Below are 18317 nucleotides of genomic sequence, written 5' to 3'. Positions count from 1 at the left end.
GTCTAAGCTACTTTGTGAGGGCCATCAATGGCCCCGCACCGCATGGGGTCTGTATGATTAACTTCTCCTTCCTTTCAAAGGCCTCTTGATGTTCCCTTGGAAGGCGACGGGCCAATCAAACCCGCACTCGCTGACGTCACGAGGCCAACGTGCCGAGCTGATTGGTGGGAGCGGGGAGGGGGGAACAGCCCTTGTCCTTTTATAGACGACCCCGTACAGCGCGTAAAAGCTACTGGGCACCGCTGACAGCGCCGGAGACGCACATTGGACACAGTACACCTCAGCGACTCCATTCCTCTGAACGGGCCACACGGAGGTGCATGGCCCCATCCCCTTGTGTCATGATGAATCCTGTGCAGGGGTCGCCGTCCCAGGACGCCAAACAGCTTCATCAAAAAGAGGAGACGGACACGGAGGGCGAGGAGCTCCAGCCTAAAGACATGACCACAGAGAAAGGATACAAACTGCAGCGGAGCAGCCTCCCGTTTAGCGTCGAGTCGTTGATTTCAAAGAAGACCACCTGTCGGACTTCTTATTCCCCCACAGATTTAGCTCTGGCCCTGCCGAAGCCCGTGGCCGGACAGGGCGTGCAGTTCTCTCCAAGGACTCTTTACGCAGAGAGCAAGGTTTCCTCCGCGGAGAGCTCGCAGGGTGTTTCCAGCAGCTCCAGCGAGGACAGTCCGCAGTTTTGTGAGAAGGATCAGAGCACTTGGTTCCAGACGTCCTCCTTTTCTACTCCGCCTCGTAAGTCCGTCCCTCTGCTGCTCTCAGAGTTTTGCACGGATACTTTTTCCATCTTAATTCATCTTTTACTGTCGATCAAAGCTGCGAGAAAAAGCGTAATTACGCAGCAGATGCACAGAATAACAATGTCCTTGTTGTGTCACAGTCATGTTAATAATGCCCCGAGCTGCAAAGACTGTGCGTAAAGTTCTTTCTTGCATTTTCCTTTTTGTTATGTACAAACTGGAGATATATGATGGTCTCACTGAGCATGTGAAGGACATATCTGGCTGCTGAATTTGATCTTTATACATTTCTTAACATATTTGATATTTACCTAAAGATGCAGGTGTTCTATGAAAGAAAATATGCAGCACCTGAGGATGATTGAACCAGACAATGCATGTGCGCACGACTAAATGTGATCAGTTTGTGATGCATATACAGGCTTTATTTATCATCTTAAAATATAGTTTTTATTGATATCAGTATCAGAAATACTTTACTGATCCCCGGAGGATGTGTGTTTACTTGCAGTCTTTGCATTAATATTGGTGCCTCACACGTTCACCTGCTGTGATGATCAACAGATAAGCTTAAACAGAATCTAACCTCAGGTATTTCTCTGTGTAATTTCTCTCTAACAGGGAGCTCAAGTCCAACTCAGTGTACTTTAAGGAAACACAAAAACAACAGGAAACCTCGCACGCCCTTCACTACCTCGCAGCTGCTGGCGCTGGAGCGCAAGTTTCGCCAGAAGCAGTACCTCTCCATCGCCGAGAGAGCCGAGTTCTCCAACTCTCTCAACCTGACGGAGACTCAGGTCAAAATTTGGTTTCAGAACAGGAGGGCCAAAGCCAAGAGACTGCAGGAGGCCGAGCTGGAAAAGTTTAAACTGGCCTCCAAGCCCATCCTGCCCGCCTTCGCGCTGCCGCTTCCCCTCGGTGCGCACATGGGGTCTCCGACATGGGGCCCGTCAAACGCCTTCCCGCGGCCCAGTCTGCCGGTCCCAGGACTCTTCAGCGGACCCGTCACTTATGGGATGTACTATTTGTCTTAGTATTACCGTGTGTGTGTGTGTGTGTGTGTGTGTGTGTGTGTGTGTGTGTGTGTGTGTGTGTGTGTGTGGTTTTAAGAGAAAATTGTCCTCTGTCATGCAATACACTTATAAAACAAGGACGGTGCGTTTTGTACACCTCGGAAACATTTTTCTGTATTTTCAATTTGGAGTTTAGAGAAATTTTCTACCCTCCAGAATAAAAAAACAATTAATTCTGGGACACATTTTCATGTATAATTGTGTGCGTAATTGGACTGAGTGAGGTCACTTGCTCTCCTCATTTTCAGACAGCTCTGTGGATTGTGGATTCACAGGCCTAAATTACAGAGGCAATACGCCAAAAGTAAATGTCAGGTTTTTAAACGACATGCCTTAAATATGTGCTTCCAGTCCACGCACCGTGCTCCGCAGCAGTCTGTGAAAAGCGGACATCTAAAGTGTGTCCAGACATGAAGGCGATCATCTACTGAAGCGGAGGTTTTAAAAAAGCAACAGAAAAGTACTTAAACGGTGTCAGTGCCTTAAGACCAGTGTATCACTTGAAGTATATTTCTCCTCATTCAGCCTTGACTGTTTCTGGTTTAACTGCAGTTTTCCTCCGAGCTGCTGTTTGAATGTTTGTATTTCCTTACAGCAGCTCCACTCACGATTTCTACATTTTGTAAACATGGAGCAAAATTATATTTTAGGAAAAAAACACATGTATTAGATATGTTTTTACTCTCACAACGTGGCTTGTATGGGAGTGATCATAGATTTTCTTTGAGGATTTTTTGCTGTACATGTAAATAAAATGTGTAGTGTTCATAAAGTCCTGCAGCCTCGCTCGAGGAGCAGCAGGGAATGTGGTATTTATTGAATATCTTTGTATCTGTACTGTGTACATACATCACTCTATCTAAATGTTCAGTTACTTGTAAAAACTGATTTTAGTAAATAAACATTATACAAGACCTGCAAGTGTTTTTCAACTTTTCTCACTGTTTTTTTTATTATTATTATTATTTACATGAATTATTTGGCTTCTTATAGTAGAGTTTGATGAATCAGTGGAGCAGGAGTCTATACAGAGTGCTCCTTCAAGAAATATGACTTTATCAAAGGTGGCACAGACTTAGATATTTATTTCTTTTAATGCATTTTTAGCAATCAAATAATTCTCAAGCAAGGTAAGCATGCCAAACCATCCACCACTGCTGCCAAAAACCTTGTCGTCCTCCCACGTAGTTATCTAATTTGAAAATGCCCCAATAATTATGCGATTTTTCCAGTTTTGTGCAATGTACCTTGCACAACTTAAATTAAAAATAGCATACAGACTTTAATGTACTCATTAAACACTTTGGAAATAAATTGTCGAGGAGATTTCAATATGAACACAATGCAAAGACGATGCAACATCAGTTAAACCCCTGTTCTGATCAAATAAAAAGGATTTGTAATATTTTTGCAAACCTTTTTCTTTTCACATCACACGTTTGTTTTACTGTTCAACACAGCCTTTATAAAAGTCATCAGGCCTGCATTTTAATCCAGCACATGTTGTCATTTCTAAAAGATACACAAATGCATTTAACGGGCAATTGAAGGAGTATACACACATACCTCCTGTCCAGTACAAATATTTCCATCAAGACAGCTCCAGTGCAAATGTGGTTGTATGCTACATGTCGGTGCTGCGCACACCTGCGTACACTGCCCATAATCATTCACAGATAATACCAAATAAGCACAAATGATCAGCTCTATACACTTGGTGGAAATCATTTTTAAAAAATGGCACATCTGGTGTTTAACGTGGTGCGTTTTATTGATTCAAATTCGGGTGTTGTTTGGTTCACTTGTAACACATTGATGTAGTATGTTGCACTGCAGCCCAGCTCTAGGCCTTCATAAACAAATTTATAACACAGATTATATTTAAAATAAAGAAAAAACTTTTCTCGTTTTGATTTTGACGCTCTTTTGCTCTCGTCACACCACGTCTCCAACAAAAAGCGATCCTGTGTCACGTTTATAAGCTAAATATAATCACAAAGAAAACGACGTGCAGTTTATTTTGATGTGTTTTTAGAATTTTCCCAATTAAAGCATTTAAGTGCAGATATTCAGTAAATCATAAAGTTGCAGATGCAACCTTGTATCGACGAGTAAATGAAGGCAGTACAACTCGCTGTGGGTCCTCGGCTCGTCCAGCAGAGGGCGGTGGCGGGACTCGCTGCTGCTGCTGCTCCTGGTGCAGATGAAGAAAAGGGACTTCCGGTGTTCCACTCTGTCACGGATTACACTTTGTACAGCGAGGTGAGTACGTTAGCGGGCCGGTTTGCTGAATGAAAAACATCTATTGAAAACCTGTTAGAATAATTATTTGTGCAGCTTATACATTTACCGGTGTGCACGATATTAAATAGCAAACTTAACGTTCATTCGGTGTTTTCGTGAACACCTTGGCGATACGGAGAGACTTCTCTGACCTTGGCTATCAAGCTAACACAGCTAGCTCCCGTTAGCTAGCTTTGCAGCGGTCTTGGACAAAATGTCAAGGGCCGGTGTCATTGATTGCCTCTTGTCAAAAACGTATTATTGCCGTCTTACCTTCTCATTTAGTTATTAAAAACATGCTTTTACCATGTAGCACCTGCAGTCATGCGTACGATATTTATTGGTGACGTTACTTACTATAGGCCGAGGGCACTAAAACTTAATGTCTTGCAGCGTCAATGCTAACATCACCTGTCTGTGCGATATAACACAAACTTAAGTGTTTCATCTTGAGACATAGCTAGAGGCTGCAGTCGGTCGTTAAAAGTGAACTTGCCACACTAAATTGAGTAACTGCATTATGACATAATGTCGCAGTATGAACATTTAACTAAAGGTGAACATGTTTTCTGGCTAGGCTACAAATATGCTTTACTTGTTAATCCATTACATAACCTTTGTGTCAGCAGCATGGAAATCTTTTTCCACATATATCTCCACATAATATAAATAGCATGCTATAATACCACTGTATACTTCTAGTATTACACTTGCCACACGTGCATTACACGCACAGAAATAATGTAATTGTAATGCTTAAGAAAATTGTGCCACATAACCTGACCACACACACTCAGTATACAGTTAATTAGGGTCACCTTATTTAAACTAATGCAGTCAAATACACAACCATACAGTAAATCCCACCTTCATGAAGGTTAAACTGCTTAACCTTTGTTGAAAGGGACTTTAGAGAGGTGTTGGTTCACCTTGTGGTCCTATTGGAAGCTTTATTTGTACTTTTTGTATTGCATTGAACTGAAATGTGTTTCTAATTTTTACTCTGCCCTCACTGATATAAATGGTACAACAAGATATTGGTATCTCGCAACTCAATTCAACAATACATCATCCAAAATCACTGTCAACTTTAAAAAATAAAAAAAAACTTTCTAAAACACGAGCAAAAGTTAAGCCTAGTTAACAAAACTCACGTTAACTCCAAAAACATGTAAGTGAACCTTGAGTTCAGTTTTATGTCAAACTCTCAAATAGCTTCAGCATAAACTGGACATTAACATTTTCTCTCAGCTGCATGTATCCTGGATTATTTTGATGTTTTTGTTGAGGTTTGGTTGGCCTAAACGAGATTCCTTTACCTTTCAGACCGGCAGAATGGCAGGCCGCCGTGTAGCCCTGAAGGCCATTGATTGGCTGGTGTTTGCCGAGCGGGTCCCACCCAACCAGAGGAGCATGTTCAATGCACTGAAGACTCGCAGTGATGCTATCGCTGCCAAGTTAGTTTTACACAGACAACAGGCTTTAGAAAGTCATGCTCAGTCAGTCACATTATGTTTGGGTTATGCACTGTGAGAGATGTATTTTCTTGCTGATGAGGACGTAAATGCTGTAATCCTACCTTTCATGCAGTGAGAGAGTGACACATAAAGTAAAAGTGTCCACCTGGCCGAGAAGTTTTGCACGGTGCTGGAGGGACGTTCACGTATTAATGAATAAAAGACCATCTGCACAGTAGAATCTGTTTTTATACAGTTCCTCCCGTGTTGATGGTCTTCCTTTGTATTCACACACCAGGGCTTAATTCAGTATTTCATTTTTGGCAGTTTGCTTGAAAACTAAAAGAAATAGTTTGGTCAAACTAATGAAGTGCTCAACCTACAGAAGTACCTGTACCCATTATGAAATGTTTGAGAGGAAGAAATTGAAGCTGCACACAAAGCTGTTAAATTAGTGAACCTGTCATTTTATTCATGTTTTGCTTCTTTCGTACATCTTATCAGGTCCTTACCAGTAAGTTGGATTTGTGGTTATTAATTGGTGTCCTGGAAGAACTGCCATCTTCCCACAGTATTGGTTCTTCTCACTCTATTAAACAGAAACAGTAGCTAAGTTCAGAATTCTAGTATGTCATTACCATGGCCTCGGAAGGTTCAATCAGTATTTGTGAGCATGACCTACTCTCTGTCAAAGCTAGAAACCGGAGAAGCAAGTTTTGAATTTGTGATGCCATTAGGTATAAAGTAGCCATATACTCTGGATATTTCCCTGGATGCTCTGACTGTCAATTAGAGCATCTTTCACCATTCATTGTCTTTGGAGCAGCTCCACACCTTCTACTCTATGACATCAGTAGTTTGAGTTTTGGCACTCTAGTTTTTGGATTTGAAAGAGAGTTGTTCATATTCACAAAAAAATTATTGTTTGACTGTTTTAGAGCATAAGAATAACATGTAGGAACTTTGGAAATGGGTATAATTTCCCTCTAAGTTGCTTTTTGTAGTCCACCGAATTATTTTTATCAACTCGTGATCACTTTTGCTCACTCATTAGCTTTTTGCACTGGTTTAATTATTTGATGTCATTTTTTAGTTTGCTCCCTGTTCTCACCTTCATTTTCATCTGTCTATTCTTTTTCTTCCAGACTCTCTGCCCTGCCAGAGACTCCTGCAGCCATTGACTGGAGTTACTACAAGACCGCAGTGGCTAAAGCTGGGATGGTTGATGACTTTGAGAAGAAGGTGAGTTACTGTTTAAACAGCTTTGAGGGTTACAGTGCTGGTGAATAATAGTTGTAGGCATGCAACAGCTTAAATTCCCTTATGGTCCATCTCTGCAAAAATAATCACTTAAGCTGGTGGTTGTGCAGCTTAAAGGTCCAGTGTGAAGGATTTAGGGGGATAAATGAACAGAAATGGATATAATACAAAAGGAATGTTTTCTTTAGTATATAATCACCTGAAATTAGGTAATCGCTATGTTGTCATTACCTTATAATGAGACCTTTATAGCTACATCGGGAGTTGCTCCTCGTCCATGGTGTGTGCTATGTTACACTGCCATGTTTCTACAGTAGCTCAGAATGGACAAACCAAACACTGGCTCTAGATAGGGCCATTTAGCCACCATAGTCAGCAGCCCCTTCACAAAGAGCCGAACAGCATTAGAAAAGGGATTTTGTTTATCACCTGAAACTGCTTTATTCAGTATTTCTACTGGTGTAACTCACCAAGTCTGTTAGTTTTGGAGTTTCGGAAATTTTTGAGAACCCAAGCCAATTCAAGCCCGGGGGCAGTAATGAGAAATTACAGCCTGACCCAGATGGGCCCATTCGGGCTCGGGCAGAGAATCAGAGCTCTACTTTGCAGATAATTTGGCTCCTGGTAAAAACCTGAACAGTGAACACTGAAGGCATCCTAACCGGGAGTTCACACTTGGCACATGGCAGAAGTTTCAGCTGGTTGCAGTCTGCAGTCCTCGCCACTGGATGCCACTAAATCCTACACACTGCTGCATTTAGTCATAATTTCATTAGTTTGTTTAGCATTTGTTGGTTTGCATCACAGTGGTAAATGATATCTGTTCCTCTTCCAGTTCAAAGCCCTGCAGATCCCTGAGCCTGCTGACACACAGACAAGCGCCATCAATGCCCAGGAAGCTGAAGCTGTGAGTGATTATACAAAACAGACCCATCTACTGCCTGAATTACACCTTTGCTGTACGGTTTTAAAATTTCAATTTTAATTAGAAAACTGATACAGTTAAACCAAAACTGGCAGTTATATGTATATTTTTGTAACTACTGAGAGAAACTGAATATGCACAAATAGTTAAACATCAGTACAGCAATCATAAAAATCACCCAACACTAACACAGACTTTGCAAAGTGAAGCAAAGGGAGACAGAAACCACAACTGAAATTAATTGAAATTAATAAGAACTGTGATATGATTTGTGTTGTCATTTTGCATTGTCAATTGTAATTGTTTCACTTTTTCCCCAACAGAGTAAAAATGCATTAGCTTACATTGAAGAATCTAAGGCCCGCGTCTCTGAGTATGAGCAAAGGGTGAGACAGTAGTTGCGTTTGTTGCTAAAACACCTCATGGACTTCTGTAGCAAACCTGTATTTATAACCTTACTGTTTTTTTTCTGCTTCTCTTTCCCTTCTTTCGTATTTTTTCACAGCTGGAACAGCTGAAGAGCATGATCCCCTTCGACCAGATGACCATCGAAGATCTCAACCAAGCCTTCCCTGAGACCATGTTGGACAAGGCTAAATATCCCTGGTGGCCCCACAAGCCCATTGCAGATTTGTAATCCTGTCACTGGACACTCACCTCACAATAAAGTTTATGTATGTCAAAGAGAACTATTTAATGACCTCATTATTTGGTACACGCTTTCTTTTCAAGTGTTTAACTGAGCTGTTTTCAAAAATGCACCAAATACGAAAAGGCAGCCTATGATATTGTAGGTAGAGCCCATGAGGGGGCGATGTTGCTTGAAGTATGCTTTGACAGGTAAACTAATGGGTTAAAAAAGCCATTTTCTATTATTTTGACATGCATTACATTGTTATCATTAATCTGTTCTCCTTTTTGATTAATATCTGTGACCACTGTGTGATAATAGGTATGTGTTAATGAGATGTATGTGCTTCTATGGGCATTAAATCAATCGTAGTGATGTCAGAGATGTTTCCTGATTCAATTAGCAGTGTGTTTGAAGTACAGATATCTCGTCTAATGGCCTTAACCTAATCACTCTATTCACTATAATCAGTAATAAAGCTGTAATTACATATTAACATACAATACATTCAGAATCAGAAATACTTAATTGATGCCCGGGGGGAATTGTGATTCACTACAGTCGTTTTGATGTTAGGAATAGAGAATTACAGGAATAGAGGAAAAATAATAAGTGTAAAATAAGTAAAATATGTGCACTATGCTTCAGTTTTCATGCCAGTATTTAAATATTTAGAAATATATAACGTGAAATATGCTGAGAGTAAAAGTGTGTAAAAGAAAATATGTGCCTTTTGCTGCGTCACTATGTATAAGACTTGTATGTAAAATCTAGAAATATAAAAAATTTGTGCATTATGCTACAATGTACAACACAATATAAACATAATACAAAAATGAATAACAGATATAGAAAATATGTGCACCAATGTTAGATATACATGTAAGAGCGGTTTTAGAAATTTTATTTTAAATCAGTGTCCCATTTTGAAGTCCTACAGAAATGCTCTACAGTTTATCTACAGTCACACGTCAATCATCCTGGTATTGTCCAATCATGAACAGACTGGTTGTGTTCCTCAATAGTGATTGGGCACCGGTTATTTATTTACATATATATGGGCGGGATATGGGCTATTCGCACCAGCTTTGCATTTTCATTGGTCCGTCGTTACAGAGTCTCGGTTGTTGATTGGCTAAAGTCCCGGGGGAAGTAAAAGAGGAGGGACAACTGGGAGGGGCTTCGCCAGAGATGATTTCCGTTGTATGTTATTTGACAGTCAGTGACGATTGACGGGAGTCCATCAGCTCAGGTAAATGCCTTATTCATCCACCTATGTCTAATTTACCGACACGGTTTCATGTGTCATAGGGTTCAGCTCTCGGTCTGTGATTTACCGAGAGTTTTCATTTAACGTTGGTTGGTAACCAGTGGGAAAAACAGAGGCCATCCATTCAACTGTGTCAATACCGGTGGAGCTCAGTTAGATATGTGCTGTGGAGGTCAAATAGGCAAAACACAAACGCATCAAAAAACATTTCCGTTTCAGCATCAATGATGGTTTGTTTTATTCCCACGTCAGCGATGATGAGCACAGCAAACCGCCATCAGTAGCATAGGAAGCTAAGTTAGCTACCGTTATCCAGCAGGGATTACGTTATGCATGTGATAGTCAGCCAGGTGCCCTCTGTCCTGGATGGTGGGAAGATGTATGATACTGCTATTTTCACCTCCACGAATATAACCCCAGACTGATAATAATATACACTAAATGTTAAATGTTTAACCAAGTGGAAATCACTTATTCCACTCACTCCTTATCGGCTTGTTGTGAGTGTTAGCTAGCTGAGCTAACGGTACACCACTGCGTCAAAACAGCCACTGTCTGTGCACTAGCTCCATTTCCTACGAGCCTGAGGAAGAAAACTTTTCAGTATTCTGTTAAGCAGACCCCCGTCTCCTCGACGTGTTTACAACACAGCCGGTCAATCATGCCAAGAGATCTACGAGGGTTCAGTAAGGCAACCCCTCTGTGGGTGCAAATTGTGCAAAACTATTTTGGCTGGAGGGAAATCTGAGCTGATGTCGACCTCTGTGTTCACCTTGGTCAGTGCTTTGCTGCCATTGGCATTAGGATTTATGTTGTGTTTACTTGTTAGCTCCCATTTGTTTAAACTTTTAGACATGTTTCTATAAAGGTATAGTGTGAAGTGGAATTTAGCAGTTTGGCTTGACTTCCAGGGTCAAAGGTGACAGAGCAGCAAGTTTGTGTTGACAGTGCAATATTAAACCAGAGGCATTTGTCTTCTTTTAACCATGCGTCAGATATTTTCCAGATATATATCTTCTAAGTGTATGTTATGTCATGTTGTATGTGTTTCAACCATGTGTTGATTATAGAGGATGGGGGAAAAACAGAATAGTATATTTTGATATTTTGTAGCCTACTAGAATAATAACATAAATTGCTTTTTCACTCCACTAGATACATGTTGCTGCAATAAAAGCACTTGTAATGAGATGAACAGACTGAAAACTTTACCTCGGTAGATAAAAACAGATGTTGACAAAGTTTTTTCCTTTATTTGCAGTTGAAAAAAAGGTACTGCTTTGTAGTATAGTGCAATATATGTCATCAAAATACTCACAAAACATTTAAAATTACAATGGTATTGTAGCGTGATAGCATCGTATTGGGGGACCTCTGGTGAATCCCACCCCTAGCCCCTGACAAAATCATAACTCAATGCAGAAAAGGCACAGATTGGTGCATAAAAGTTCCTCACAATGCAGGAAGTTAAGTGTTTGGCGCTCAAAATTTTCCAGCGGAGGACCCCCTATGTCATACATTTGTCACCCAGTGTTGAAACTAAACCTACACCCTTGGTTCAAACACATCATCCTACATGCATTGTCATTCTGAATCTCATGGCCCAGAGGGTGTATTGTGTTAGGTGAAAACAGACATGGTTGTGTTAGTAGTCAGCTCAGGTCTGCCCCTGGACAGTAGAGTCAACACTAGCCTCATTGTTCGTAGGAACAATGGGAATAGGCCTGCGTGGAGGGAGGCACTGCTAGGAGGCTAGAGGTTGGCTACGGTCTCATCAGTAGAGGAGAGCAGGCCTGTGCTTTTCTTACAGTGTTATTGCCACACACGATGCTGTGAAGACACAATGTAAAGCAAAGTGTGATGTGTAGCAACAAGTTTCAACTTGGAATGACGAAAGATTTGTTACAGAGGCTGCTGCACAAGAGACAGAGCAAGAAATGTCTTACAGCACTACAGAGGACAGTACCATCCCAGAATCCACAAGCTAGGCTTCGTTTTTGAACAGGCAGTTTTCAGAATAGCAAAGGATTTGCATGTTATGGCTGGCTACCAAAGAAAAATAAATGAAGTATCTAACTGCAGCCAAAATTTGCTGACATTTGGCAGGTGTTGATATGCCACTCCTTCCCACATTTCCCACATATTTAATTTTTTTTTTGCAAGCAGCATTACGAGATCACTTAAAAATGTCATTCACAATTCTGGTGAAATTAAAGCCTTGTTATTACATATGAATAAGTAGCCTATAAATATTTGGAGGATTAGGACACATGGTGTAATTATAATATACACATCTTTTAATGTTCAAAAAAGGTGCTGAATCCAGAATTATTAATGCTGAAGATTCTCTTTGGAGAGATCATGGCCTTGAAACTGTGTGTCCCTCGCGGCAGCATCCTGTTCTGTGGTTTGTTTGTGACTTCATGTAACTAGACACCGCATCCTCAACCTTTCACTGATTGAATTTCATCCATGCAGCAGTTCAGCCACCCTCTTCCAGCCACTGGTGCGATAGATTAAGCAGGAAATACATCAGACGAAAGATGCAGCTGGTGCCAGGCTGTGTTGTTGCTTCACATGTAGACAAACAATGTTGGGACATTGCGGCTATCATTGGCACATATGCTCTGCAAACTTGAGCAGTCAAAACAAAACAGTCATTATTATTAATAACCAAATGTCATATCAGAGCTAAATGATTAGTCGATTAATAGATTACTCGATTGACAGAAAAAATAATTGACAATTCTTTTGATTATTGATGAATCGTTGTAGAAATAGTGAAAAAAACACCAAACACTGTCAGGATGAGATGTTCGCTGCTTTTCTTTGTTTTTGTTTTTTCTGTGGTCTAACAAAACAATACCTTTAAATATTCTTGGAAGTTGTGATGTACATTTTTGAAAAGTCTTTAATAGACTAAACAGTTGGCATGCTGCAACTTCATTATCAGCTAATTTGAAGACTATTGAAGAAGCTGGAGCCAGATAATCTTTGGATATTTGTGGTTTTAAAATAACTGAAACCATAGCTGACTCAGTTGAAGTGGATTATTTGTCATTTGTCATTCGACTAATCGATTAAATGCCTAAAAGTAAGTTGCTTCTAAGGCTGGGCAATATATCGATATTATGTTAATATCATTATATGACACTAGATCTGGTGTTAAATTTTGGATGTTGTAATATCGTAAATGCTATCCTTTCCTGGTTTTAGGGGCTGCATTACAGTAAAGTCACCTGACTGTTCTAGCTGTTCTGTTATTTGTTTTTACCCTCTTAGTCGTTATATTCACATTACTGATGATTATTTATCAAAAATCCATCCATCCATTTTCATCCGCTTATCTGGGCCGGGTTGCGGGGGCAGCAGGCCAAGCAAAGCACCCCAGACATCCCTCTCCCCGGCAACACTTTCCAGCTCCTTCTGAGGGACCCCAAGGCATTCCCAGGCCACATGAGATATGTAATCCCTCCACCGTATTCTGGGTCTGCCCCGGGGCCTCCTACCAGTGGGACGTGCCCGGAACACCTCCAGCAGGAGGTGCCCAGGAGGCATCCTGATCAGATGCCCGAGCCACCTCAACTGACCCCTTTCGACGTAAAGGAGGAGCGGCTCTACTCCGAGCTCCCTCCAGATGTCCGAGCTCTTCACCGTATCTCTAAGGCCGAGCCCAGCCACCCCACAGAGGAAACTCATTTCCACCGCTTGTACCCGCGATCTCATTCTTTCAGTCACTACCTAGAGTTTATGACCATAGGTGAGGGTTGGGACGTAGATGGACCAGCAAATTGAAAGCTTTGCTTTCTGGCTCAGCTCCCTCTTCACCACGACAGACTGGCGCAGCATTGCAGAAGCTGCACCGACCCGCCGATCCATCTCACGCTCCATTCTACCCTCACTCGTGAACAAGACCCCAAGATACTTGAACTCCCTCGCTTGAGGCAGTTCAAAAATCTCATTGTGTAAATACTTGTTAAAAGCATAATAGCCAACCCTGCAATATAATCGCCATATCGATTTTAAGGTATTTAGTCAAAAATGTCATGATATTTGGTTTTCTTCATATCGCCCAGCCCTAGTCAGTCTTACAGTATCATCCCAAATTGTGATATTTGACTGTCTCCATATCACCCAACGCCTGCTGCAGCCCATCCCCATATTCTATTCTGATTAAAAAAAGGTTTCTTTATTTGCAGTCTTCATGAAGAAATCCTCATCCACCAATATTAGCATGCATTCAAACATCCTTTAGATGAATACCTAGACCACAGGACAAGAGGCCTGTCTGTTCTACAGCTATGGTAATGGCTTTTCTCAATTGGTCTCAAAGTTTTGGCTATCAGCCTTGAGACTCCTGCTTGTTTATAGACTTCTTCATGCTAGTGCTGTAGCCTACTTTGTATGCCCTCAGCAAACACAGTGTGTTGTTCAGACAGTCTGTTTTCCCTCCAGCCTCACTCTCTGCTGGAGTCGTCAGAGTAGGAGTGAGAAACCGGTGGACCTCAGCGAGCAGCTAGCATTGCTGTTTATTTGTTCATAGACAGTGAATGAAGCTTGTTGTCCCAGCGACAGCAAATACGCCTGTGTCAGCTGAATCAGTCTGAACTGGCAGATGTGGGCAGAGAGGTGGTATGTGGCCGGCCTGGATGAACTTTGGGAAGTGTTGCTTCAGTAGTGCAGTAGCTCAGTGGTCAAAGAATTCAGGTCATACTGGGCTACTCCCAGTAAATGTGCATGCTTATATGACTGTAGAAAGGAGCAACGTGGGTGGGAAAGATTTACAGTATGTAGAAGTGTCTGCTTCTATGCAGAATTAGAATATTTTATTGATACAGCAGCTAATTACTCAAAGGGACAGGTACGTATTCTGCTTTGAGACATCGAGTTGTAAGCTGATAAAAAACCTTCCCATCACCACTGCAATCATTTGCATTTAATAATGTATTGACTGACATGTTCACAAATTTTAAAAAAAGAACAAACTGTATAGAAAAACTACGCCCACAAACAGTTCACTTTTTTGCATGCTGCCTTAAATGATCTGTCCAAATCCCCAATAGAAGTGGTACCAAATTAATTGGGACAGTAAGCAGATCATCCCATAGGGCGGTGAATGGAGAGGGATGGATGGATAAAAAGAGGGGAAGGGGTTACCATCTGGATTGTTTTTTTTATCTGTTATCTAGATAGCCTGCTGTGTCTGTGTGTGTGTGTGTGTGCGTGTGTGTGTGTGTGTGTGACGGAGACAAAGCTTGGCCCAGTGTCCTCAGCAGTAGGATGCAATAATTTGATCCTTCTCTCGATTCTAGTCCTCTGTTAAAGCGATTTTAAGGAGAGATTAAGTATGACTGTTACAGCCAGACCAGACAGTTAAGAATACAAACAGGGACTTCCAAATCCGCTGCCCCGAGGCAAAGGCTTGTGCTAACAGCTTTGTATTCTCTCATTTGTTAAACAGCATTTCCTGATGTGTCTTTACTAGTTTGCAGTAGCTTGGAGCAATTTAGCGTTTGTTTGTGTGCATGCATCTCCATAGTTGCAGTAAAGCATTTTTCTTAATAGGAGTACAAACTGTGCTGAGGTAATTTTGTAGTTCACAGGAAATGAGAAAGGCCTCAAATAGCCAGACAATGGGCAGCAGCCTCAAAGAAACTCTGCTGCATCCTGAGGTGTGAGTGGATATTTGTGGATGTCGAGTTTTTACAAGTGAGGTGGCGCCTCTGTCCGTGGATGCAGCTGAAAAGCCAGGAAAAAGATTTTAATTTCTGTAGGTGTTTACGTGCATGAGTTAACATTGGCATGTTTTCCCCTTCCATAGACCATCTTTACAGCAGACATTCAACTATTCACCGTGTTCTTTTTCTGCTGTGACACGTCAGATTGTCTTTCATGAAAAAGCCCTGCTTAGTATGCATGTCTGTGTTTGTTTCCAGTGGCCGTTGATGGACCATCCCTATGAAGAAACAGGGTTACAATGGGACAGAGTACCTCGGAGCAAGAGGTCCAGGCAGAGAACCCAGAGGTCAGTATGCTCACTGGATGTATTTGCATGATGATAAAACACATTGGGGTAAAGCAGCAAAACCTGGGTATACACGTAAATGCACTGGGTGCCATCGGAAATTGGAAAGGGGGCTCACAGAAGGGGAAGCCTAATTTGTACTGCCAGTTTTCATGAGGGAAAGAGCAAAGGCCTGCTTTAGACACACAGACTGTCACAAATAATACATAAATGATCTGTAAACACTAAACAGTCATATTGGTCTTACACAACAGTATCTTATATTAGCTAGTGAGAAAATACACTACATGGTTAGTGGTGATAACACTAGCAGCACAGGACACCATAGCAGCTCATAACAGCAAACTGCCATACTGGCATCAATCTCAAAGTGACCTTATTAAACTCAGAACTTCTTTCCCAGCTTAACTTGAGAGTTCAAAAAGCCACAATCGCAGGTCATAATATTCCCACAATGAAGCAGCCTTCCCCAAGTCATTGGGGATTTTGAGTTTCCCCTTGAAATAAAGGTTTTGCAACATTTTCCCCGTTGCTGACTGTTAGCTTGCCAGTCTAATACATTGCGCAGACTATGCCTTTTGTCTTTTTTTCCTACGTTGCTTCTCCTATTTTCCAGATCCAGACCTTAGCCCGAAGCTGTACATGACAAAGTGTCTTGAACTTGACCCAAAACCCAGTACAGTGTCCAGACCCGCCAGGCTCATCCTGAAATTTACATGGGCAAGAGTTTCTCTGAATTATAATAAATATAATGACTAAAGAGTAGAGATACAACACAGTCGATTTCTTTCTGATATATGTTAACCCATCATTTTTTATGTGAGTCCTTGTGTGTGAGGAACTTTGAAACTGTAGTTTTGAAAGGTGCTATGCAAATAAAGTTATTATTATTATACGACAATGTACTCATATGCATAGCAGCATATAAAACGTGACTCTCAGCCTTCTAGCACTGCACAAACTGTAGAGACTTCTGCTTGTTTTTTAGCCATCACCTTTACTACACTTTCCACACGTACAGTTTGATTTCCAAACTCTATTGCGCCTACTTGAAGCCTCCAGCTAAAGTGTATTCCTGTGTGCACATCCAGCCTGTGCACTCACCCATCTGTCAGCCCTCACTGACAATGTCCCCAATGGCCTTTTACTGCCAAATAACCCTTAGCTCCTCACACACTAATCAATAACCACTGATAACAGACATGTAGTCTCACTGGCTGTCAGCCAGAACACTAAAAACATATTACTCTTTCTCTTGTGATGCTTTATCTGATGGCTACACATATATACACACACATATACACACAGAGTAAACAAGCTTATCTTGGCCGCACGATCTCCACTCCCTGCACTGACAGTCTCATTTTGATGTGTAAAAAAAGTGCTTAGTTTGATGTTCGATGGACTTTAGTTAGCCTATAAAAGTCTCCTTAATCAAGCCAAAAGGAAAACTACTCTGCTTTCTCTTCTCTCTCTGTGTAGCTGCTTGTTTATGGAAGGCAATGCACTACATTACAAACAAGCCACTTCCTTGTTGTTCTTATGTTTTCCTCTTATCTTTTCTTTCTTGGTTTCTGTCATGCTTAGTTGCCTTTGGTCTCCCCTCTGCCTCACCCAGAGTCCAGCTCCCATCAGTTTTCATTACGTCTTGTTGTCAGCCCCGGGCCTTGTCTGTATGTAGGGAAGCAACACTGTCTCATAGCAGCAGCAGACCATATTATTCCCTACATCAGTGTGTGACTGACATGGACACAGCCATACCACACAAGGGTGGAAATCAGTTACGACGAGGTCATACTACATAATTTTTTATGCCTATTCAAAGCCAGATCAGACTGTCACAACCACTTAAGTAAGTTAGGAAGGGGAGGGGGGGGTTATCTTGTAGAGTGATCTGTGGACTGTGGCCTCTCCTGCAGAACACTCAGAGCCTGATAGGCTTTTTTTGAGCACCTTCTTTTGTTATTTTCTGAGCACAGTCTCTCTTTTTTTGAGGCTCAGTCTGCCCGTTTTTCAATTCAGTGCCATCTGCATTCTTTGGATCGGTTGCCTGCAAAACAAAAAAAAAAATCTTGGCTTCAGGACCTGTGCACTCCCTGCAGGTACAGGTTTGTTAAGGTATTATCATGGAAAATCTTCGCTCCCTGGGCTGCACTGTGCCATACCGCCCTGGTTTTTCCCTTTTTACTCTTTGGGAAATGTAGTTGTAAGACACATGTAAGGGCAGAAGGGTGGAGAAGGTCAGATGTCCATCCCCTTCTCCTCTTGTGTCTTGGCACTGATTGTCAGACATTCCTGTCTCTGGGGCAAATGCCTTATTCCCACATTCCAGTACACTTCAGTGGAATTTAAACCTGCAGGCCCACACAGTGTTTCAGTCTCAGCGTACTGCAGGAGGTTGCAACCGCTGGGTAAGCTACTGAGCAACTCGCTGCCAGAAGAAGTTTAGGTTTGTTTGATTGAGTGATTTCTCTGTATTTCTGTGTTTATTAGGACGGGTTTGAAAACATCAAGATATTAGTGGAGGAGGAACTACAGACGAGCATGGTGAGTGCAGGGAGCTGTATTACTACCATACTGTACATGTTTCACTATGAGAAGAGAGAAATAAAGTGTAGCCCAATAATACTTGTAGACAAACATG

At 41.6% G+C, this 18317-nt stretch overlaps 3 protein-coding genes across 5 annotated transcripts in view; all 3 read left to right on the top strand.

Moving 5' to 3' along the window:
- The first annotated feature begins 220 nt into the window (after positions 1-220).
- On the top strand, positions 221-2735 carry LOC126390238 (homeobox protein MSH-C-like). The gene is made up of 2 exons (XM_050044465.1): positions 221-744; positions 1371-2735. Exons 1-2 carry the CDS (start codon positions 321-323, stop codon positions 1781-1783), a joined length of 837 nt encoding a protein of 278 aa, XP_049900422.1. The 5' UTR covers positions 221-320; the 3' UTR covers positions 1784-2735.
- A 1244-nt stretch (positions 2736-3979) lies between these two features.
- Positions 3980-8436, top strand: atp5pd (ATP synthase peripheral stalk subunit d). 2 transcript variants are annotated; one of them, XM_050045137.1, is made up of 6 exons: positions 3980-4084; positions 5432-5562; positions 6708-6804; positions 7658-7729; positions 8071-8133; positions 8253-8436. In XM_050045137.1, the coding sequence occupies exons 2-6, from the start codon at positions 5441-5443 to the stop codon at positions 8382-8384; spliced, it is 486 nt and encodes a 161-aa protein (XP_049901094.1). In that variant the 5' UTR covers positions 3980-4084; positions 5432-5440; the 3' UTR covers positions 8385-8436. The 2 variants fall into 2 exon arrangements, with proteins under 2 accessions (XP_049901094.1, XP_049901095.1); XM_050045138.1 differs by lacking the exon at positions 8071-8133.
- Positions 8437-9556: 1120 nt separating this feature from the next.
- Positions 9557-18317, top strand: part of pnpla6 (patatin-like phospholipase domain containing 6) — a 35216-nt gene continuing 26455 nt past the window's right edge. For both annotated transcript variants that reach the window (XM_050044090.1, XM_050044091.1), the window contains exons 1-3: positions 9557-9630; positions 15585-15673; positions 18167-18220. In XM_050044090.1, coding sequence (XP_049900047.1) covers positions 15626-15673; positions 18167-18220 — 102 coding nt within the window. In that variant the 5' untranslated portion in view covers positions 9557-9630; positions 15585-15625. The remainder of the gene's footprint in view (positions 9631-15584; positions 15674-18166; positions 18221-18317) is intronic.

The sequence above is a fragment of the Epinephelus moara genome, chromosome 5 (assembly GCF_006386435.1).
Source record: "Epinephelus moara isolate mb chromosome 5, YSFRI_EMoa_1.0, whole genome shotgun sequence".
Lineage (NCBI taxonomy): Eukaryota > Metazoa > Chordata > Actinopteri > Perciformes > Serranidae > Epinephelus > Epinephelus moara.
The sequence above is the reverse complement of the archived record's forward strand: the minus strand, read 5'-3'. Positions and strand labels throughout refer to the sequence as shown.